Source organism: Bos taurus, chromosome 2, assembly GCF_002263795.3.
Source record: "Bos taurus isolate L1 Dominette 01449 registration number 42190680 breed Hereford chromosome 2, ARS-UCD2.0, whole genome shotgun sequence".
Taxonomy (NCBI): domain Eukaryota; kingdom Metazoa; phylum Chordata; class Mammalia; order Artiodactyla; family Bovidae; genus Bos; species Bos taurus.
In genome coordinates this window covers 72,705,269-72,728,864 of record NC_037329.1, presented here as the reverse complement: position 1 = coordinate 72,728,864, position 23,596 = coordinate 72,705,269, and the positions used below count along the sequence as shown (strand labels likewise).

Sequence of the window (23,596 nt, the reverse complement as noted above, 5' to 3'; positions counted from 1 at the left end):
GCCCTGACGACTCAGAGACAGCACCATGGACAGTGCCTCAAACCCAGTAGAGCTTCCAAAATAAAGCTAAATTAATATGGCTTCCTTCAGAGAAGGCAATGGCACCCCACTCCAGTACTCTTGCCTGGAAAATCCCATGGATGGAGGAGCCTGGTGGGCTGCCGTCTATGGGGTCGTACAGAGTCAGACACGACTGAAGTGACTCAGCAGCAGCAGCAATATGGCTTCTTTAGGGGCAAGAAGGACTCTTTTGGTGAGCAAGGTGAGCTTAGAGCTAATAATGGAATAAAGTACAGCAAATCTAGGGAATTCCCTGTCGGGCCAGTGGTTAGGACTCCATGCTTCCCCTGCACGGGTTTGATCCCTGGTTGGGGAACTAAGATCCTGCATCCCTGCATCCCTTAAAAAAAAGACAGCAGATCTAGAGAGAAATGACTGGGCCACACAGGAGGACATCTGTCCCTAAACACTCATCCATCCATCTGGGCATCCTCTAAGCGTCTTAATTCTTATTTACTGGGTTCATTCCTTGTTCATGATCACTTTAAAGGCAACTCTAAGCAAGATGTAAAAGTGAATCTTTCAAAAGACTTCTATTACTTATGAACTGAGTGGCAAATGGGAAAATACATGGGCAGGGTGAGATGTAATATCACACAAATTAAGAAATACACACATCTTTGTAATATGTTAAAAACAACAACAAAAAAGATTTTGCTACTAATATTTGGATTCCCACCCTCATGAGCGCCCCTAACAAGAGGAAACAGGCCAAATCTGACAGTGATATTCATCTCTGTTATTCCCACCCCTCAAGGGAAATATGTTTATTAATGTGCCTCTTCCCTTGATAAATTACTAAATAGAAAGAAAAGCCTGGCACTCATTTCCCGTGGCTTCTCCTGTGATTTATGACTGGGATTGGTGGAGTCGTCACGTCCATTCATCTGTGGATGCCCCCGTTCTGATAGCCAACAGCCACTGGGTGACCAGCCACCTGCCTGCTCTCATCTGGGCGAACGCCAGATGCTACCCACTCCTGTCATCACCTGCATCTGGACCACGTTTAATCCATTAGTCCTTTCTTTTGTTCATTTGGTGTTAGTTCAAGCACCCATCAGACCCTTGCACAGCAGCTTGCCCAGCACAGGCCTGGACACTGTGGGGGCTGTAAGCAAGGATGCTCGGCCTCATCTCCTGGATCTCAGGATCCCAGTGAGAGGGCACAATGGTACCTGCAGCTCCAGGCAGGATTCGACAGATACCACCTAAGCAGGGTGAGCCCAGGCAACCCTGGAGTGCTTGCAGGGGTGGGAGGGGGAGTGTGGCTTTTCCTGGGGCAGCTGGGATCAGCAGGAGATGTAAAATCAGACCCTGGACCTAGGAAGACCCAGTTTCTGTCCCTGTCTACAGGCTCTGAGCTGGGTGTCAGAAATGGGAAATCTCATGGACAGAGGAGCCTGGCGGGCTACAGTCCATGCGGTTGCAAAGAGAGCTGGACACGACTGAGCGACTGAGCACATGTGCAGCCTCATGTCAGGGCTTCTGAACTCTTATCCCCTGCTCAGGGAGCATTCTTGCATGGCCCAGCCCCTCACTCAGATCATTTCTGGATTCACTGCGGAGATGTTCTAAGGAAATCTAGCTTGAGGACCTTAACCTGCCCCAAACTTAGCTGTCCACAAACCCTCTTGTTGGGGAGTAAAAAGCACCAAGGTTGGGAGCCCAGAGGTGTGAGATTGAGGGTATTTCCTGGATCTATGATAGAGATAAAAGAAATGTAGGGCTCTGGGCCTGAGGCTCCTCATCTGGACAGTGACTTCCTAACACTTTTATCATGAGACTGTTTCTGCAGCTCTACCAGATGACCCGGACACACCATCCAGCCTGAGCCTGCACTCAGCACCCTGCCCCTGGTCTCCCTCCTGTTGGCGGGCTGGGCACAGAGGCCCCACCCAAATGAGGCCTCTATCAGTCCCTCCATTACCTCCTCTGCCTCTCTGTGGTGTGATCAATGTAATTGGTTTCTGAAACCTCCCCGGACCTGCCGGCAGCATAAAGAACGGGCGTCAGAACGGAGGTGACATCCGATTCAAATTAGTGTCAATATGACGATAAAATATACGGCTCAGAGGAAATATGGGCTGTAAACAGACAACATTTCAATCGGAAACATTTCAATCTTCTCAATGTGGTGAGGGTGGGAGGGGGTGGGATTGCGGCTGCTGCCAGCCTGCCGTTAAATCACCGATACTCAACAGCATCACATGAGAAAATTCCATCTTAAGGCCCCGGTGACAACCAGTGACTTCCCCGCTCTCTAGAGAACCACTAGGCAGAATGATAACCTTGGATTCCCTGACTGGTTATCTATTACCTTCCAAAGGCACATCACTTCACAGTTTCCGGCTATAAATCAGCCTTCTTAAAGAATGGGGCAATGGTCCTTCATCGACCACCTGGAGGCTCCAGCAGAGGGCGGGGGGCTTCCTCAGGCAATGCCCCTGTCCTGCCCACAGCCTGGCCCCGTGCTCTGGAGGGCAGAGAGAGGGCTTGGCTTTTCCATTCAATAAGTACCTACCACCTCCAGCCGCACTGCTAAGCCTGGGGCATCTCCCTCAGCCTAGGACACACACACAACCCAAAGGAGACCATTTTAGGCTTGACAGATACACAGATGGGGACCTCTTCCACAGATATCAATGGGTTTCTCATTTCATGAAAAAATAAACATCTATGTTAAGTCTGTTAAAAATTTAATATTAAATAAATAACTGTGCAGATGGTACTTGGCTAAAGTAGATTGTGGTTGGTTTGCCGCTGGGTGGACTGGGGACACTCTCTGCTGATGTGGCCCTGGGTGGCCTTCCTGACACCCTCTCTGCAGGCCTCCTCTCAGTCAGGTGGGTGGACCTGATCTCACCTTAGCTCGACAGTTGATGCCTCTGGAAATTCTCTCCCCCATAGTTCTGCCTCCTCTTGCAACATGAAGGGAAGGAGCTGAGGAAGGAGACTGGGGAGGTGGGGCGGCCTCAGGACAGGTATTCTTTGTCCCAACAAGGAGCTTCCTCAGAACAGCCCCACTGGACGGTGAGCACAAGGGCAGGGCTTGGCACGCTGCATCCCGAGCACCTAGCACCATGCCTGGCACATAGTAGGTGCTCAGTAAGTATCCTCAGAATGAATGAAGAGAGTGAATGAGTGTGTGTGTGGTGGGGGTATGGCAGGTATATGTGGTGTGTGTCTTGTGGGGATGTGCGGTACAGTGTGTGTGTGCGTGTGTGTGTGTGGTGGGGTATGGTGTGTGTGTGTATGGTGTCTGTGTGTGATGTGTGCATGTGTAGTGGGGATGTGGCATGTGTGGGTGTAGGGTGGGTGTGTGTTGAGGGGGGCGTATGGTATGTGCATATGTGTCTGTGGTGTGTGTGTATGTGTGGTAGGGCTATGGTGTGTGTATATAGTGTGTGTGTGTGGTAGGGGTATGGTGTGTGTGTTTGTGTGGTGTGTGCATGTAGTGGGGATGTAGCATGTGTGAGTGCAGGGTGTGTGTGTGTGTGTGTGGTGGGGGTATGGTATGTGCTTATGTGTGTGTTTGTGGTGTGTGTGTGTGTGTGTGTGGTAGGGGTATAGTGTGTGTGTGTGTGTGTGTGGTGTGTGCATGTAGTGGGGATGTAGCATGTGTGGGTGCAGGGTGTGTGTATGGAGAGGCATGGTGTGTGTGTGTGAGTGTGTGTGTGTGGTGGGGGTATGGTGTGTTTATATGGTGTGTGTGTGTAGTAGGGGTATGGTGTGTGTATATGGTGTGTGTGTGTGGTGTGTGCATGTAGTGGGGATGTGGCATGTGTTGGTGCAGGGCGTGTGTGTGTGTGTGTGTGTGTGTATGGTAGGGGTCTGGTGTGTATATATGGTGTGTGTGTGTGGTGTGTGCATGTAGTGGGGATGTGGCATGTGTTGGTGCAGGGTGTGTGTATGGAGGGGTATGGAGTGTGTGTGTGTGTGTGTGGTGGGGGTATGGTGTGTATATATAGTGTGTGTGTGTAGTAGGGGTATGGTGTGTGTATGTGGTGTGTGCATGTAGTGGGGATGTAGCATGTGTGGGTGCAGGGCGTGTGTGTGTGTGTGTGGTGGGGGTCTGGTGTGTGTATATGGTGTGTGTGTGTGGTGTGTGCATATAGTGGGGATGTAGCATGTGTGGGTGCAGGGTGTGTGTATGGAGAGGCATGGTGTGTGTATATGGTGTGTGTGCGTAGTAGGGGTATGGTGTGTGTATATGGTGTGTATGTGTGGTGTGTGCATGTAGTGGGGATGTAGCACGTGTGGGTGCAGGGTGTGCGTATGGAGGGGTATGGTATGTGTGTGTGTGGTGAGGGTATGGTGTGTGTGGCAGCAGATATGGCATGAGTGCAATATGAGTGTGGATGTGTAAAAGAGAGAGACAAACACACATACACACAGTCTCCCCGACTCCCCACGAGCTCTCAGGGCCCCCGCACCCACAGGGAGCTCACACGTCACTGTCCTGTGTATGGGGGCAGCGTCCTCATGGGAACACAGGCCCTCAGAGCCTCAGGGCCCCTTCACAGGTGGTCCCCTGAGCCCCACTGCCCTGGCCCCTGGCCGGTACACCTTCCTCTGTGAGAGTCTGAGCACAAGGAAACTTGATTGGAAGAACCACACACCTCCACTGGGTGGACAGAGCATCCTGGGAGCATCTCTCCCCAGATCTGTGCAGCTGGGACCAGCCAGAAACTCTGGAACTGATGGGCTTTCCTGGCTCCCACAGTTCACAGGAGTGGGGGTCAGGGACTCCCCAGAGGCAGGTCTGCTCCACCAGGCACAGGCTTGGACCGTGATCACCTGAGTCTCTCAGGGGCCACATGAGCAACACATCTTCATAGACATGGGCGCTGCACAGAAACGCCTAGAACTTGGAAAAGCAGAAGCAAAGTTCTGGTCGAAACTGGTTTGGAAAAAACAATGTAGGTAACAACAAACACAGGAAATCATAGTACACTTCACGCTGATTTCCTTGGATCCTAACTGATGGGAAACAGGGCAAAGAAACAATCTGTTGCTGAAATCCATCTTGACTCAGGAAAATCACCTGCCATGAGTCAGTGTCTGTTCAGGCCGAGGCTGGAGGTGGTGATGCTCCCCTCTGTGCCCTGAAGCCCATCACACCCTCAAAACTGAGGCAGTGGCAGGACAGCTGTGGGTGTGCCGAGTTCTTTGGGGCAGCTCCCATGCCCACCACTGAACTCACATAATCCCTTGCCTCAGATGCTCAGCCCCACTCGCTGTCAAGCACTGAGCGCCCCAGAACAAAGTGGCTGTGTTCCTGTCCAGGCTCCTGCAGACTGACAGCTGCTGGCCTCAGCACGGCTTCTTCCCGACTAAGTGGCATCTTTCTACCCCAGGTTCTTTTGTGGCCGATACTCCCTCCCTTACCCCACAAATACAAGATCCCTGTTCCTTGGCAGCCATGCTCCAGACCTGCAGGGTGTGTGAAGACAGACGTACCAGCCAGGTACAGCTGGTGTACCTGGGTTGGGGGCGGGGGGTCGTCCTGCAGGTGGGCAGAGGGAGGTGCAGAACCCAAGGGGAGCTGATGTGGGTGGTGTCTCAGGAGAAGTGCCAGCTGACCTGAGCCCTGCGACCTCTGCGGGATGGAGCCAGGCCAGCCTGCGGGAGCAGGAACAGAGGCACAAGAGCATGGGGAGTGCAGCAAAGTGTGTAGTTGGGAGGAGACAGGCTGGAGGGAAGGCTGCTCAGGCCACACTGTAAAGTCTGGGCTTGACCCTGAGGGTGATGGGGGCCGGGGAGAGGAGGGGGATACATGATCCAAGGAGGTGGGGATCCATGATCCAAGGAGGTGGGGGATCAGGTGGAGGGAGCCTGAGTTGAGAGGCTGTGTTGGGAGCTGGTACAGGACTGGGTGGCTGGGGAGCTGACACAACAGACTTGGCAAATCTAGGGTGGGCTGCATGGGGTGGTCTGGTGGGGTGAGCTGGGTGAGGTGACAAGTGGAGGGGAGCCTGGATCTCCAGTGTGCGGCCTGGGCAAGTTCCTGGGTGCTGGGGACCCCAGTGAGCTCATCTTACAGCAGGGATGGGAATTCCAGCCCCAGAAAGGGGCTGAGTGGAGTCACATAGGGAGTGTGTGTGAAGTCATGGAACACAGGCAGACCTCACTTAGACGCTCGCACGCGTGCATGCAGCAGGCACTCACATATGCCGACTCAGCCTCTCCTGCCCTCTGGGGACACCTGCCTGACCACACCCCTTGGCCATGGCTTCTTCAGGGTAGGCACCACCTACCCTGAGCCCTTGGAAGGCAGACATCACTTGGGGAACCTTATGTTCAGACAACAGCAGCAACATTTATGCCCTGTATTGTTGGTGTCATCTGGTGTCTAATTGTGATGAGTAACAAGCACCCATGATCTCCCAGGAGCCGGCCTGCTCCCTGTGGGGACACCTGTAGGGCTGTTAAGGGGAGGAGAGAGAAGATCACAGAGGAACGTGTACTCAGGGGGCTGACAGGTGTCACTTCACCTGTCGTTTCATCCAGGACAAGCTCACATCCTGGACAAAACACCATCCTGGGGAAGGCACAGGGTGAGATGGACCCAGGGATCAGATGCTGGTTGCACTGCTCGGTCGTGCTGTGAGTTCCCTTCAGGGCAGACCGAGGGTGACATGGAACAATGCCCACAGAGCTGGCATTGGGAGGACTGCCACGCTCCTCCCTGGTAGCACTCCTGTGAGGGGAGTGGCAGGGAACCTGGGGGCTCAGAGACCACATGAGGTGGCTCCCGTAAGTGTGAGATGTAATAGAGAGGATGAGACAGGCTGGGACCTAGGACCCTTTGCTGCAGTTCTTGCACCTGGACAAATGTCTCCTCGAGCAACAAAATACAAAGACACTATAAAGGGATTAAAACAAAACAAAACAAAACTGCACACACGTGTAGTAGGAGTGAATTGTGGACAACAAGATACAAAAACAGCAAACACCCAACTGCCACTTCTTAAGGGTCAGGAGCAAAAACCAGGTGTTAGGAGCAAAAGCAAGGTACTGTACATGACCCCTGCACACTGCAACACTTAAAGGGTGGGCAAACCACAAGCCACCCCTTCAGACTGACCCCTGGGCCCACCTTTACCCTCACCCCCAACATGAGGAACTCCCTTGGGGAGTAAGTGAGCAAGGGAATCTGTTACTTGTTCTCACCACTCCTTACTGCAGCATGGGTCCCAGTAAAACTTTGTTTGAATTTCTTGTCTGGCCTCTGATCAATTTCTATTGACTAAAGAGGCCAGGAACCCTGGTCAGTAACAAGAAAGGGAGGGGAGGGAAGGGACATCCAGAAGGACTTCCTGGAGGAGGTAAGATCTCAGCCAAGCCTTAGGAAGTAAGGGGCTTGGCTTTGCTCCAGCCAATAAGGTGGAGTTGCATTGGCCAGGGGTGGACAGAAGCCCAGAGCAGAGGACTAGAGGATGGGGGTGGGGAGCTGAGGGATGCAGAGCACCCCCTGAGCTCTGTCTGGTCCCATGGGGCTGCCTGCAGCCCAGCAGGTCTTCCTGCAGGCCTGTCTGCTCCCTGAAATCAGGACGTGAAGAAGGGCTTGAGGAGGACAAATCTGCAGGAGTCTTGATGTGGTTTCCAGCCCCGCTGCCTGGCCTGTATCCCTGGGTGTCTCTGGGGGGAGCTCCAAGACCAGCAGGTGGAGCAGCACTGGCTGGGGAGGGGGTGAGATGTCCTTAGCATTCTACCCCTCCTCCACCCTTTCCCACACAGGGGCCTCCATTTAACCCCAGGGGCTCAAGGTCAGGGTGCAGGTGCCCCTGTGAAAACAGCTGTGAGAGTGCAGAGGGTAGGAGGGGGTCTTAGCATCTAAGGAGGACAAGCCCACTTCATTTCCCCAGGTCACCCAATCCTGCGTCCACACAAACATGTCTGCAGCCTCCTGGCTCAGTCACTGACTACTCCATCCTCCAACTGCTCAGGCTGGAGACCCTGATGTTGTTCTCAACGCCTTTCTTCCTCCCTTACTCTGCATCCCATCCAGGAACAAATCTTGTGGCTCTTCCTTCAAAATCTATCTGAAACGACCACTTCTCCCAATATCTGCCAGCTGGAACCTCTGCTTCCACCTTGCCCCTAAATCTGTTCTTGACCAGCAGCCAGAATAGGATTTCTTTTAAGAATAAGTCAGGTCTCATTACTCTTCTGTGCAACTTTCTCCACAGGCCCCATATCACTCTGCTGTGAAAGCCCTGAGCGGCCGGCACAGCCAGCCCCAGAACTCTGGCCATACCCTACAGGCCCTGCACTCACAGGGTACCAGGTCCACTGGCCTCCTGGGCTTTTCTTGATCCCAGCAGGCACAACGCTGCTTCAGGCCCTTTGCATGTGCTGTCTCTCCTGCCTGTACCACTCTTTGGCTTATTTCTGCATGGCTCACCTCTTTCAATTCTTTGCTCCAGTATCTTCTCAGTGAGGATTTCCTCATTCAAGATGGTACCCCCATCCACTCGAAGCTCCTTATCCCATTTACTTTTTCCTTTCCTTTAGCCACACAGCATGTGGGATCTTTGCAGAGCCCATAAGACTGCTAAGGAATTCCCCTTCCCCCATTTCTGAGCTGTCTGTCTCTCCCCACTATGCTATAAGTTCCATGAAGGCAGACGTGAGTCTTTTTTGTACTTTGGACTGTCTGCAATTCCTACAACACTCTTGGCCCTTGATGACCCACTATGTATTTCTGCGTGGTGTTTACACTTGGTCCCCCATGGAAAACAATCACGGCAGGGGTTGGGGTAAACCCTGGACCCTTCCATCTGGCTCCTCCAGGAAAAAGGAGCCACCAGCACCCGCCTCATCCCCAGAGGGAACTGTCAGCCTTGTCCTGCTTCCCACCCCAACCCCGGCCTAGCACTCACCATCCACTGGATTGAGGTAGTCATGGAGATGGGGTGCACTGGCCGCACCCCCAGTCTGCATCAGCAGGTCCCCATATGGCGCGGGGTGACCTGCCATGAGAGTCATCTGGTGGTAATAGTCTGAGGCGTTGGTGCCTGCAGCGGGAAGGCCAAAGAGCCCCCGCTCCTTAAGGTGCTCGTGAGCCACTGCAGGTGGGAGGGAGAGAAAGAAATTGTTAGAATCTGGCCAAAAAGAAGAGAAACACACACCTGGCCCGAGGAGGCCCCTCAGCGCCCTCCAGCCATCCTCCACCCACTAGAGTCCTGGGTCCCCCTCCCCTGCTGTCCCAGGTCAGCCCTGAGCAGACAGCTGGGCGGGGCTGGCTGGGGTGGGACAGTTTCTGCTGATGGGGCTGCAGCTCCCAGCCTCACATTCCTCTTTCCTCAAAGCCATAAACAACTGCTTCCTCCTCCCAGTCCAGGCCCCACAGAAGCCCCAGGCTTCAGGCTGACAGGGTCCGTGATCCACCAGAGTTTCCAAAGGAGGAAGACGATGCAATGGGAAGTGCCGGGGTGGCCAGACGGCTGGGCGCCAGGCCACACTCACCTTAACACTCAAGGCGGGACTGTGGGTGAGTGCTCGTCCAGCCTGGCCAGATAAAGCTCTCCCCGCCTGTCCCGCAGCTGCAGAACCAGGGTGGACTGTCCGCCTTCAACCTCGCACTCAGCTCTGCCTGAGGCTTAGGAAGGAGGTGGGAGGATGAACTTCAGCGTATCCTGAAGGTGCCTGGCACTCAGGGTGTGGTGCTAATTAAAGGGAGGCTTGGGAAGCAAATTTTGGGTTGGCTGAAAAGTTTGTTTGGGTTTTCCCATCAGAGGAAAATCTTAACAAATTTTTTGGCCACTCCACTATCCTGATTGGGAGTCTTGGCTTTTACCATGTGTGAAAAATTAAGAAGGCACCACCTCTCTGAGCTGGCTCAGTTTTCCATCTGTAAAATGGGGGTAATCATATGAGTCGAATTACTAGTAGAATGACAGTATCAGCCAATGTTGGGCTGGGCGTTCCTGGGTGGGTGCAGTCTCAGGGCTTTGGGATGGAATCCAGTCTCTAGGTTCACAAGCATCACCCGGTGAGCCCCTTAGCAGCTGAGGACTCTGGCACTTTAAGAGTTAAAGATGTTGAAGCCAGAGCCCAAGTATCTAAGAGCTGTCTTCACAGCCTCTCTGATATTAGCTTTGGCAGATCTTAGAGGAGATGCACGTGTGCTGGGCAGAGAGAAATAGGCAGTCCACGGAAGCAAGCCATCCTCTGCTGCTTCTTCCTCCCCTCCTCCTGCTGCATCCTCCAGGGAGAGCCCCGGGCTGCATCCTCCAGCGAGAGCCCCGGCCTGCAGCCCCATGGCCTCTCCTGCCCTGTCTGTGCCTCAAATGCCCTTCCTTCCCCCTTGCTTGTCCACCTCCTCCCTGAAGCCTTCCGTGGAATGCCCATTGTCCTCTGCAACACACATTGTGGCAGATTCGGCCTCAGACCACTGATGAAATTTCCAGCTGGCACAGCTGCTGAATGAAGCTGTCAGCCTATCTCTGCTCACTGGGGAGTTTGGTCTGGGGACCAGAGAGGCCTCAGGGTCTCTGAGCCACCCTCTGTAGGGGTTAGGGCCATGCTCATTAGCCACATCTCCTTGGTACATTCTCTGCTGTCTCAAGGGTCTGGGGGTGGGCCAAGTGGGCGTGGTCGGTGCCACAAGGCTGGTATATAGAAAGCAGGCATAAAGTCAGGGCTCTGTCAACAGAAGTCTGCCTCCAGGGCAGTCTTGTCTTACCACTTAGCTCTTTGTGGCTACACTGCTGTTGGCAGCCATGAGGTCCCCGACTCACAGGCTCTCCAGGAGGGCACTCTGTTCCTCGTCCCCCTCCAGACAGCCCTCTGGCCCCTCTCTGAACCAGGCCTCGGGAGGACCGCCCTGTCACTATGGGTATTAGTTTCCTTGGGCTGCAGAAAAAAGGTTAGTTCAGACTTGCCACTAACTGCTGTGAAACAGATTTGATTCTCTCACAGCTCTCGAGGTCGGAAGTCCCAAATCAAGGAGTCAGTCTCCTTCTTGGAGGCTTTAGGGGAAAATCTGTCCCTTGCTTCTTCCAGCATCTGGGAGCTGCCAGCTTCCTTGGCTTGCGGCCACATGGCTCCATCTTTGGGTCGTCTCCCATGTCTCCCTTGTGAGGACATTTATCATTGGATTTAAGGCCCACGTGGATCATCATGATGATCTCTCTGACTCAAAATCCCCAACCTAACCACGTCTGCAGAGGATCCTTTTCCATGTGAGGCAACACACCTCTTGCCCACTGCACCACATGTGAACTTCAAGGTGGGGCAGCATTCAGAACCTGGTCTGCATGCCCAGGAGAGACGTGAAGGAGCTTGGGTCCACTTTCTGGGAGACGGCAGCCCCACATGGAGTCAGCACAACCTTTCAGGGCAGCCAGGCTTGGTCAAGGCCACTCAGAGGACCCACGCAGAGTCCAGCCCTGGGTCCAATCCTAAAAGGCCATTTCCAAATGAATGCATTCTGATCGTCCATCTTCAAGTCCTGTGGCTGCAGCCATTCACCTGGTCTGGTTTCTCTTTGTGACTCTGCACTTTTCTGTCTCAAATGAATCGAACAGGTTTGTCATCTGATTCTGAGCTGGGACACTCAACATCCTCTCAAGAGGGACATGAAGCCACTGGTGGTCACCGCTGCAGCCTGGAGTCCATTTGGAGGCCATGTGCTGACCCACAAGAGATGCAGGCAGACAACCAGCCTGGCTCTGCCTTCCTTCTGTTCTGGGGGCCCCAAGACACCCTGATACAAAATCCACTCTGCTAATACCAGCTTCTGCAGGCTTTGGTGTCTCACAACCAAATAATTCTCACCCAAGATAGGACCTCCGTGAATAAACAGAACTTATCATTCTTACATCATTTTGCATGCTAAGGGTGTTTATGAATAGTTCTTCAAAATGAGCGCAAAACCCAATGCACCCCTAGTTCTTTTGGCTCTGACCACTTATTTATCGAAAGACCTGTTGTTGAGGGGTGGCAGGGAGGAAGGCCAGCCTGTTCGCCAACCCACGGACAAGGGAGAGAAACACACAGCATCTGAGTTAGCATCGCCCCCTCTGAACCTGTACCTCAGGCCTTCCTACTCACCATCCGCGGGGCTGAGGCCCCTGGCTGCAGAGATGGCGGGATGTGTTGGGCTGCCGTGCACAGCCCGCAGGTAATGGTCCATGTGGGGGCTCACGTACGGGTGGGGGGCGTTGAAGGGGGACTCCCCAGGGCCGGCAGGGTGTGGGGAAAGCCGAATCAATGAGATATCAGAGATGACAGGGCTGCCGCTCAGGGCGGGAGGCCTGCAGAGAGAAACGACAGTGTTATAAGAAAGTGTGGCCCACCCAGGAGGAAGCATGGGGAACCCCATCAAGCAGCAGAACCAATGAGCAACCACACGTTTATTTCATGCACTAACGTCTCTTGGTCACCTTTCACACAGAGTCTCAACTCTCATATTAACACATGAGCCAGTCAGTGCAGGTGGAAAGCTCTCGAGGCTGGTGCGGCTGACCACCCACGCATCTCATGTCAGTGATGAAATTCTGCATACATGGGACTGGATCTGCTGGGCCACAAGCTCGGCAGGCCACACACCTGCGAGCTCCCGCCACTGCTTCCCCATGGCCTGCTCAGGGCTGGAGGCGTTAACAAGTAAGTCTCTGTTAATGGACAGACGCACGCCTCCTACCAACCGGTGTGGAAAACAGACCATGGAAATGGGCTTCCCAGGTGGCACTAATGGTAAAGAACCAGTCTGCCAATTCAGGAAAGACACCTGGGCTTCCCCGGTGTCTCAGTGGTAAAGAATCTGCCTGCAATGCAGGAACCCCGGGTTTGATCCCTGGGCTGGGAAGATCCCCTGCAGGAGGGCACGGCAACCCACTCAAGCATTCTTTGGGCTCCCCTCATAGTTCAGTCAAAGAATCCACCTGCAATGCAGGAGACCTTCCCTGAGTCTCTCTTCTCTGACACCAGCCAGGGACGCGCCTGGCGTGGCTGCGGCCCATTTCCACGGTCAGCCTCGCAGAAGGTGCCTGCTCCACTTGACAGAAGGACGGGCCCAGCCCCAGGGGCCTCCAGGCAGCTGTGAGCATGTTAGCTGCAGGGGTGTTCTGAGGTCACCTGCTCCAAAACGTGCTCATGTTAAAGAAAAATCAGATGGGGGGAGCTGCTGGGAAACCACAACTAAGTCACTGGAAACCAAATTTACCAAGATTTCGTTTTTGATTTTTCAGAAAATAGGGACCTCTCTGACTTCACACAGTGCAAAGAATGTGTTCAGACCAATCTGTCAGCCTTGCAGGAGGTTCTGATCAATCTGCATTAGACTCTCAGCCACTCTAAAGAACAGCATGGAGGTTCCTTAAAAAAATAAAAATAAAAGAACCATATGATCCGGCAATCCCACTCCTGGGCTTGGATAAAACTCTAATTCAAAAATACGTATGCACCTCTATGTTCATACCAGAACTCTTCACAAAAGCCAAGACTTGAAAGTAATCTAAATGTCCGTCAACAGATGAATGGATAAAGAATACGTGGTACATATATACAATGAAATATTAGTCAGCCATAAAAAGGAATGAAATTGTGTCACTTGCAGAGACATGAATGGACCTAGAGACCATCATATTAAGTGAAGTAAGTCAGACAGAGAAATATCATATGATATCACTTATATGTGGAATATAAAAAATGATATGAATAAACTTACAAAATAGACCCACAGAGAAAACAAACTTATGATCATCAAAGGAGAAAGGTTGGGGGGAGGGATAAATTAGGAATTTGGGATTAAAATATACACACAATTACATATAAAATAGGTAATCAACAAAGACCTACTGTACAGCACAGGAAACTATACTCAGTATCTTGTAATAATTTACAATGGTAAAGAATCTTATACATGTAACTGAGTCACTTGCTGTACACCTGAAACTAACACAACATTATAAATGAACTACATTTCAATACAAATTTGTTTTAAAAAAACAGAACTCAGCCTTCACCAGCTCAGCCACACTGTGCTCAGTTATTCAACCTCACCAAGGCTCAGTTCTCTCATCTGCAAAATAGGGGTAACAACAGTACCCATTTCATAGGGTTGCTGTGAGGATGGAAGTCCCTCAAACAGCACCTGAGACGCAGCTATCAGTCAACAAATGAGAGCTGTTATTACAGCATCAGGACCACATTTGAGGGCAAAATCCACACGTGCCAGGGAAGCCCTCAAAACCGTTATGTCGGGTGTGTGAAAAGGCACTGTGAGAACCAGTTACTTCAGAGAAGGCATGATTTGTTTGTGGCTGCAGTAAACTAGAGCTAATTACTGATTGTGTGCAACAGGGCATGACAATTGTGCTTATGACAGAGCACACACCAGAACCCAAACAGGTGACGTCCGGATGTCTTAACATCTGCGTTACACAAACTCCCCGCTCAGAGGCCACTCCACCCGCCTAGGTGTACGCACTCTGCTACGTCACTTTCGAGGGTTTTGCTTTTTGCTGCGCTGGCTCTTTGTTGTGGCACGTGGGCTTCTCTAGTTGTAGTGTATGGGCTTAGTTGCCCGGTGGCATGTGGGATCTTCGTTCCCTGACCAAGGATCGAACCCTCATCCCCCGCATTGGAAGGCAGATTCTTAACCAATGGACCAGGAGGGAAGTGCATATTTTGGAGCTTTGGCAGATGTGACTTGCAAGGGACATACAGATACAATGAACCTGCCAAGCCGCCTCCTTGTTGCAGTGCTTTTGCTCACGTCAATTCTCAGCCAACCTGCACCCTATACCTTGTCAGGGCAATTTCTTCTCCTGCCTGCAGGCCCGGGTCCAGGGACCCAATCAGTAGTGCCCTCCCTGAAGCCCCTCCCCCTGGCACAAGCTCTCTGCTCCCCTCAAGGAGGCATGATTCTCGTCTTAGGTGGGCAGGTGTGCTTGCCAGGTAACCAGGTTCTATCCAGGAGCAAGGCGTGTCCCAGGCACTGCTGCATCAAGTGCCCGGCGGGCAGCTGACATCCCACAGTCATTCAGAGTTATTTTCAAAGCCAGCGATGGCGACACACCTGAGCCAGGTCCTGAGCTTGGCAGAGGGGAGCCTCTGCTGTCAGTCATAGCCTCCAGCCCTTCTCACTCACAACCTGCCCTAAGAGCCCAGGGGGCTTCCTTGTAGCTCAAGTGATAAAGAACCTGCCTGCAATGCAGGAGACCTGGGTTCGATCCCTGGGTCAGGAAGATCCTCTGGAGAAGGGAATGACAATCCATTCCACCATTCTTGCCTGGAGAATCCCATGGACAGAGGAGCCTGGCAAGCTGCAGTCTGTGGGGTCACAGAGTCAGACACAACTGAGCGACTACTACTAAGAGCCCGGGCTGCCTGTGAGGAAACTGCACTGAGTCCAGGGATCAGAGACGGCTCTGCTCCGGCCACAGAGGCCAAGTGTCACTGCAAGAGGAGTGAGCAAGTGATGCACCTTCAGTGAGTGAGTCCTCAGAGCTGGGGTCCTCCCCCAGACAATTCAACGCAGGGCAAGTTCAAGGGCTCGCAGGGAGGCTGGCTGGCATCGAGCTTAAAGCAGTCTGTTATTGATGAAGCTAGTGGCCCTAAGTGGCCTGGTCAGGCCTCCCTAGTATCAGGTCACCCTGTGGGGCGCATGGACCCCAGACAAATGGGTGATTACGGAGGGGTTTAAAGGAACACATGGAGGGCACACGGCAGCCCCTGTCTGTCCATGGTGACAACATCCCACTGGCCAAGCAGGAGGCTGGAAGGGGTCTTGTCATGGTAACGTGCACCCCACTGGGGAGCTGCCTCGGCGGGACTGGAATCCTGTGCAGCCTCAGCGGTTGGGCCCAGAGGTGGCAGGTCGGGCCCGAGTCTGTACATCAAGGAGCTGGCACTCTTGTCTCCACACCTCTGTCACCATCCTTTGGAGGGCAGCGACCTCCATCATCCCCTTCCCATCACATTCTTCACCAAGGAGATAGGGAACTTGAGTTTCTTCCACGCCAACCCCTCCCCTCAGGGATGCCTTGCTGACTTCAAAACAGCAGCCTGTGAAGGAAGCAGGGGCTGATGGCCTCTGGGAGGAGACATGAAAACTCTGGCACCAACAACTGTACTTTACCCACAAGGGCTCCGGGTCCAGGGACGGGAGTCACCCCCACGCCATGTTGCCAGCGACAAGGGCAGGATTCAATTCCAGCTCCAAGTCCTCACTCCCACAACCACGCTGCCCTCAGCCCAGGTCCTTCCTGCCCCAGCGGGGAACAGGGCCAAGGTCTCCCTGTCCCCTTGGTGTGACACGGCAGGAAGCTCAGAGAGACCACTACCCTGTCCTGAAGCAGATTCAACAGGGGCTGGCCGTGAGATGGGTCAGCTTACCGCAGAGCTGATGATGGGGTGCACAGAACATCCCCTGCTCTTCCAGTGACAGGAGGGCTTCCAGTGCCAGGCCTGGGAGAGGGGTCTGGGCCAGCAGAGCTTCCCAGGAGAGACAGAACCAAATGTGAGTCTGGGCAACGCAGAGCAGGACTGGGTTCTGGGGGCTGTCCAGGGGGACCCAGGCCGGGGCCAACCCCGATCCTTTCACTCATCTGGGTGTCTGAGGCTAGGATGCTGCCCATCCCTGGCACCTCACCAGGTGGTACACAAAGATTTGCGCTGGGGACATGGAGCAGCTAAATAAGCATTAAGTCCCTTCCCTTCCCTTCTGAGCCACCAGCCAACTTTGGGTGTGGAGCATCTGCTGACCTAGGCTCCCAGGACCCAAGACAACAGGCCCATTAACAACACAGCTACAGGTAACAGTCTAGACACTTCCTCTGGGAAGCCTCCCTGGATGTCCCCTTTGCACTGCCCCCCTTAGCTGTGCCCTGACCTGGCACTGCATCAAGGCTGGGTGTCAGCTGCCAGGGAGTCACATGCATGTTTTTCCTTTAATAATCTCAATAAAAAATCCACAAAGTTGGCACCTTATGTCTATTTTACAGATGAGAACACTCTCAGAAAGGCTAGGTACTTCACCCAAGGTCACTAAGAGAGCAAGTATTGGAACCACAATCAATCCAAGAGGGTCCCCTAGCAGAGAGGCAGGTGCTCTTGATGACTGCAGTTCTTTGTGAGCAGGGCTCTGGTGGGCACAGGACCAGGGAAGGGACAGCACCCAGGAACAGAAGAACTTGATTTCTCCTCCCCCTGCCTTGTTCCCTGTATACGAGACAGCAAAAGAGACACTGATGTATAGAACAGTCTTTTGGACTCTGTGGGAGAGGGAGAGGGTGGGATGATTTGGGAGAATGGCATTTAAATATGTATAATATCACATATGAAACAAGTCGCCAGTTCAGGTTCAATGCACGATACTGGATGCTTGGGGCTGGTGCACTGGGACGACCCAGAGGGAGGGTATGGGAAGGGAGGAGGGAGGAGGGTTCAGGATGGGGAACACATGTATACATGTGGAAGAGTCATTTTGATCTATGGCAAAACCAATACAATATGGTAAAGTTAAATAAAATAAAATTTAAAAAAAATAAAAAAATAAAACACACACACACACACAAAAAGATTCCAGCAGAGGAACAAATTCCCTAACTCTGCCTGAAGGCTTCTCAGAGAAGGTGACATTTGGTTTGGGTTCTAGAGGAGGAACCGAGAAGGAGTTTATGGGGGAAGTATATTAAAAATAAAGGAAGCAAGTGCAAAGAAGGGCTGGAATGTAAGAACAATTTTGCAAAGGTTATATCCTGGGGGGAGTGGCAGAGTCCACAGAGAACTTCGGGCTGGATCTATGTTGGATCTGCTTCTCTTCTTCTGCTCTGGGTGGGGGCACGTGACCCCAGCTCAGATGGTCAGAGTATCCCAAATCCCCAGGCACCACTGGAGATGGGCATGTGCCCAAAACAGCAGATTTGACTGAAATTTTTGGGAAAGAAGTGTGCTCTGTCCACAGGTGTTGTTGTGCAGGTAGGACATAAGTGTGGAGCCGCTGAGGGCTTTGAGGGGCAAGGCCAGGAACAGAGCTGAGGAAACACAAGCATCAGAGCTGAGAGTCATGGAATAAATTTCTTGACTTGAGCCCCTGGATAGGGATCTGGCTTTACTGGAAGCTAGCTGTTGGTGTTTGGGTGCTAAATCGTGTCTGACTCTTTTGGGACCCTCATGGATTGTAGCCTGCCAGGCTCCTCTGTTCATGGGATTTCCCAGGCAGGAATACTGGAGTGGGTTGCAATTTCCTTCTCCAGGGGATCTTCCCAACCCAGGGATCAAACCTGTGTCCCCTGCATTGGCAAGTGGATTCTTTACCACTGAGCCACGAGAGAAGTCCACCAGAAGCTAATATCCTCGTCCTTTCCAGTTCTCTGAGCCGGTTCATTTGTTTGTTTGTTTCAACCAGTTCCAGCTGACTTTTTCTGTCTTAGGCAACTGCCAAGGCTTGTCAAGGCGAGCCTTGACTAATGCAGCCTCCCCTGACTCCCCCTGCCCGAGAGATCTGGGGCCTGGTTTCCTGCAAGGCAGACTCGAGCTGTGGTTCTTCGGGCCTGACACCCTTTGGCCTGCAGGCATTCTGCCCACAGCTGCTGGGCAGCAAGGGCAGCTGTGCTGGCCCTTCTGTGTCTGGGCACGATGTACAAGCAGGAGTCTGGGTAAGAGGAATGGCCAACTACCTCCTGCCTCCTCATGAGTGTGTCTGTGTGTACGTGTGTCTGTGCGTGTTTGTGTGTGTGTCTATGTGCGCATGTCAGTGTATGTGTGCATGCATGTCTCTGTGTGTGTGTGTGTGTGTGTCTCTATCTGTGTCTGTGTGTGTCTCTGTGTATGTGCGTGTCTGTGTGTGTGCGACGAGCAGCGGGGCCCAGCCTCTCTGGGCTGATTCAGCTGCAGGACAGGAGTCCTGTGGTTCCTCCCAACATCAGCGCTTTCTTCTTTTCTTCCCTTCCCCTTGGGAAGGGCCTGCAAAGCCCCTGGACAAAGTTTCAGGGCCAGGCTACCAGCCAGGGAAAGAAAGGAGGAAAAGGATAAAGAGGAGCAGGAAAAAAGCAAGTGGAGACCAACTGGCCCATTGCCATTTCAGTCCAAGTGGGCACTGCCAGGAAAGGTGCCGTTCACCATGTGGTCAACGTGCGCTAGAGGCCAACAGCGTGCAGCAGGTTCAGAAACTCTTCAACGTAGGTCTTATTGTCCGCGTTGGGGGCAGTTAGGAGCCTGGCCCCAGGTTGCAGAGCTGTAAGTGGCCGAGCGTTTTCTGACTCTGGGAAGACAGGCTCGGTCCTCTGATGCTGTCAAGAGCGCATGGACAGGTAAGACCCCAACACAGCTGTCTCTGCCTCCGAGAAGTCCTGTTGGGTGTCCCTTTACAGACATGGCTTTGACTGGACCCTGGGGATGGGGGCGCTGGCGGAGGGGAGCTGTCACACAGGTAGGCAGAGTCTGGACTCTCCGGGTCTGAATTACGGCTCTGCTACTTTTTGTGGACCTTGGTCTGCAATCCGCACCCTCACCAGCAGGCTGGGCAGCTGGGAGACAGAAAGAGCTCAGTACAGAAACTGTGTGCTGTATTCCTGGGTGACAAGCAGGTGCTTGGCCTGTGCCCACTGTCTCTTCTCTTACATTTAACAGATGAGCAAATGGAAGGCACTCAGAGGGTGGAGGAGAGGACCCCGCCCGCCTCTCCCAGCATCCAGCCCTGGGTCCCTCCCTCCCCAAGTGCTGAGCGCCAGTGTTGGAGGGAGATGAAAGGGAAGGCATGGTGATGGGAGCCCTGCACGTCCGTGTGCACAGCAGCTCAAGCTGGCTGGACTTGAGCAAGCACGCCTAGACCCTTGGGGACGGGCGCCATCCCTGGGCGCTGGCACAACAAGGTGCGTTTCTAGAGGGTGTTGGCTTCCGCCGGGCTGTGGAGCTGAATGAGTCTGTGCTGATGGGAGGAGGTGGGGGGGTGTATCTGACCCCTGGTACAGTCTGAGCCAAGGCGTTGGGCAGGAACCAACGTGCCCCTTCATTTGGGGATTGGGGGCCCTGGACCCCACCCAAGGTACCTGTTTGGAGAGGAGAACAATGCAGAGCTGAGGGTGCTGACTCACCCAGACTCAGCACCAGCCGTCAGAGCAGGTTTGCGCAGGCGGGGGTCAGCAGCCAGAAGGAAGGACCCTTGGCCACCCAGAGACATTCCTGCTGCCAGTTATATTCACAGACCTTTTCCCGTGCGCTCCGAAGGGCCAGAAATAGGAAGGGAATGCCTTCCATGTCTTATTTCACAGACAGCATGACTGACACCCACAGTGACAGTCGGCAGAACACTGGGACCCAGTGCTGGGCATCACTCTATCCCGGCCTGGCCCAAGAGCCTCACTGAGGGGGAGAAAGGAGTGGTCTGGCCATTTGGGGCTACAGGCCTTCAAACCTCCCCTCCAGCCTGCTTCTTGGGGTGACTGATGGCCTTCATGGCACCAGGACCCCACAAGCCTGCGTGGTCTACTGCCTACGTCCCCCTCCTGAACCTGCATGTTCCCTCATGGTTTTCTCTCTGGTCCTGGGCCCTGCCTTGCTCCTCCTCAGGGATCTGGCCCCGGACACCTGCTTTTCCATTCACACCTTTTTTCTCTTCATCCCTACCCTGCCCTGGATGTGGAGGACAGTTCCTTCCCCGGACCCTGAGCATGTCCATCATGGCTAGTCATCAGGCACCTGCAGTGATGGGGTCACATGGGGCCTGTGTCCCCAGTGGACAGGCAGCCCCAGTGGCAGACTCCAGGCCCACTTCCTCTCACTTCCTCCCCCAGCACCAGGCCCTGTGCAGTCAGGGGCACACATGTGCTCAACCTTTTGAAAGAATGAATGGATGGATAGATGGATGGATGATGGATAATGGATGAATGAGTGAATAATGAACAATGAATGACATGGATGGATGGATGAACTTGTGAGTGTGTCCAGTGTAGAGCAAGGCATTATAGCAGAAGACAGGGGTTCCTTGCCTCACTTTTGACCACGGGCCTTGGAACAAGTCATGCCCCTCTCTGAACCTGCTTCTTCATCCAGAAAGAGCACTCACAGAAGCACTCTTACAAATACGAGTGAGGAGTGGAAAGGAGGCAAGTGTGGGAAGCTGATGTCTTTCAAAGATGTCTCCATGTCCTAATCCTTACAGCCTATGAAATTACTGTATTTGGGGGGGGGGAAACATCTTAAGGATGTGATTAAGGTGAGGATGTTGAGATGAGATTATGGGTTATCTGTGCTTAGTCACTCAGTCATGTCCAACCCTTTGTGACCCTTTGGACTGTAGCCCACCAGGCTACTGTGTCCATGGGATTTTCCAAGCAAGAATACTGGAGTGGGTTGCCATTTTCCTCCTCCAGGGGATCTTCCTAACCCAGGGATTGAACCCGGGTCTCCTGCATTGTAGGCAGATTCTTTATCCACCGAGCCATCAGGGAAGCCCTATGGATTATCTGGGTGGATGCTAAATGCCAGCACAAGTGTTAAGAGAGGCCAGGCAGGTGGAAACCTGACCCAGAAGAGTAGGAGGCAATGTAACTCTAGGGCAGAGGCTATAGGGATGTGGCCACAAGCCAAGGGGTATTGGCCACGCCAGAGACTAGAAGAGGCCAGGAAGGGACTCCCTCCAGAGCCTCCAGAACCATAAAAGAAGAAATCGGTATTGTTACAAGCCACGGAGTTGGTGGTAACTTGCTAGGAGCTAGGAAGGTGTGTCAAGCATACTGTGCTGGTGTGGAGAAGGCCCCTGGGATGGGAGGAGTTGCTGTCATTATTACTGTCACACTTCTTCCGAGATGGTCAGCTCTTAGAGAGCAGAGACAGTGTGCTATTTCCGGGAGTAGCCTCACCACAGTGGGTACTCCATCAGTGGCAGGCAGGCCAGGAAAAGGAGCTCCCCTTCACACCAGGGTTGGGGTGTGGGGGAGGGGGTCTGAGGGTTGTGTTCCATCCCCCCTGTGTCACAGGGCTCTGGAGCATGCCTTCCTGCCAGCCGCCTGGATTACACGGTCACTGGCTCCCCTTAGCTGAACGCGCCCTGCACACAGCCCTGACATGCCAACCCTGCCTGCCCCAGGGACTGCTTGCTTGTATGCACAGGTCCTGCCTTTGGGATGAGCTGCTGCCACCCACCAGGATCCCAGGGCCATGGGCAGGATCAATGGGCTCAGAGTGGGGAGGCCATGACCCTCTGCTGTGACCAAGTCACCCAGGCCAAGGACCCGCTTACTCAGAAACACCAGGCAGGTGACCTCAGGGCCATTGATGTGCCAGAAAGCAAATGAATTTCCTAAATTGGCCTGGTCTTCTGAGCTCTGCTCTTCCCTAAACTGGGGCTCTTAGCACCCGGGGCCAGGGAGGGCACAGGTCTGTTCTCACAGGCATCCCTGCCCGGCAAGCCTTTGGCCTACGAACAGATAGAAAGAGCGCTCCAGGGGGAGTTCCCTGGTGGTCCAGTGGCTGAGAATCCGCCTTCCAGTGCAGGATCTCAGGTGATTGCACTCTGGAGCCCACGTGCCACAACTAGAGAGAAGCCTGCGTGCCGCAAAGAAGACCTGATACAACCATAAAAACATAAAAAGAATTTTTTAAAAAGAAAAGAAATGGAGCTCCATCATGCCCTGCTGCATGGAGTTCAATCTCCTCTCCAAGGCTTTTGTTTATTGGTTTTGTTTGTGTTGTTTCTTGCTTGTCTGGTTTTCTTTCATTTCTGTTATATGGAAACTGTACCTTGGCAAGTTTGCTTACCACCTTTTTCACACATTGATTTCAAAAGTTCCAGAAATCAAGTCCTTTTCAAAATAAACTATGGGGGTTTGCAATTATAAAGACAGGTACAGTGAGTTCCCTTGAAAGTCACTGGAGAGTTACCTCTCCCTAAATCAGAGACCAACCGGCACATCCTGGTGCATCTGAACTGCACTCTGTCCACATGGGGGATGCTCTTGTTGTTTTAGCTGCTAAGTCATTTCCAACTCTTTTGTGACTCCATGGACTGTAGCCTGCCAGGGTCCTCTGTCCATGAGATTTTTGAAGCAAGAATACTGGAGTGGGTTGCCATTCCCTTCTCCAGGAGATCTTCCTCACCCAGGGATCAAACCCATGTCTCCAACAGGCAGATTCTTTACCGCTGAGCCACCAGGGGGGCGGCTCTACAAAACAGCAAAAGGACACCTGCGAAAAGGAGCTCGGCCAAAGCAGCCAGCCAGTCACTGATTTGTTCCTGTGGTCACCCATCGTTGCCTCTGCCAGCTGAAGAGTGTGGGTCTCTGACAACACCGGGCGGGTCTCTGACAACTCTAAAATATGATACAAACGAATCTATATACAGAATAGACACAGACTTATAGACAGAAAACAAACTTATGGTTACCAAAGGGTTGGAAGAAGACTCAGCCAGGACTTCACAGCCAGAAAGTAGGGCAAGTGGCTGTCAACCTGAGCGATATGTGCTGAACCAGGAGTGTTTGGTCAACCCTGACCTTCCCTGGGTCCACTCTGAGCCCCCTCCCCCACACACAGATCTAAGCCAAGTGCCTGAGTGTCATGTGGTCCCAGTAATGACAAG

General features: G+C 53.1%; 1 protein-coding gene across 4 annotated transcripts in view; it reads right to left on the bottom strand.

Moving 5' to 3' along the window:
• The window catches only part of GLI2 (GLI family zinc finger 2), a 261,267-nt gene that overhangs the window by 25,121 nt on the left and 212,550 nt on the right, over positions 1-23,596 (bottom strand). For all 4 annotated transcript variants that reach the window (XM_015458080.3, XM_059892925.1, NM_001192250.2 and 1 more), the window contains 2 exons: positions 12,121-12,323; positions 8,946-9,131 (listed from right to left, as the gene is read on the bottom strand). In XM_015458080.3, coding sequence (XP_015313566.1) covers positions 8,946-9,131; positions 12,121-12,323 — 389 coding nt within the window. The remainder of the gene's footprint in view (positions 1-8,945; positions 9,132-12,120; positions 12,324-23,596) is intronic.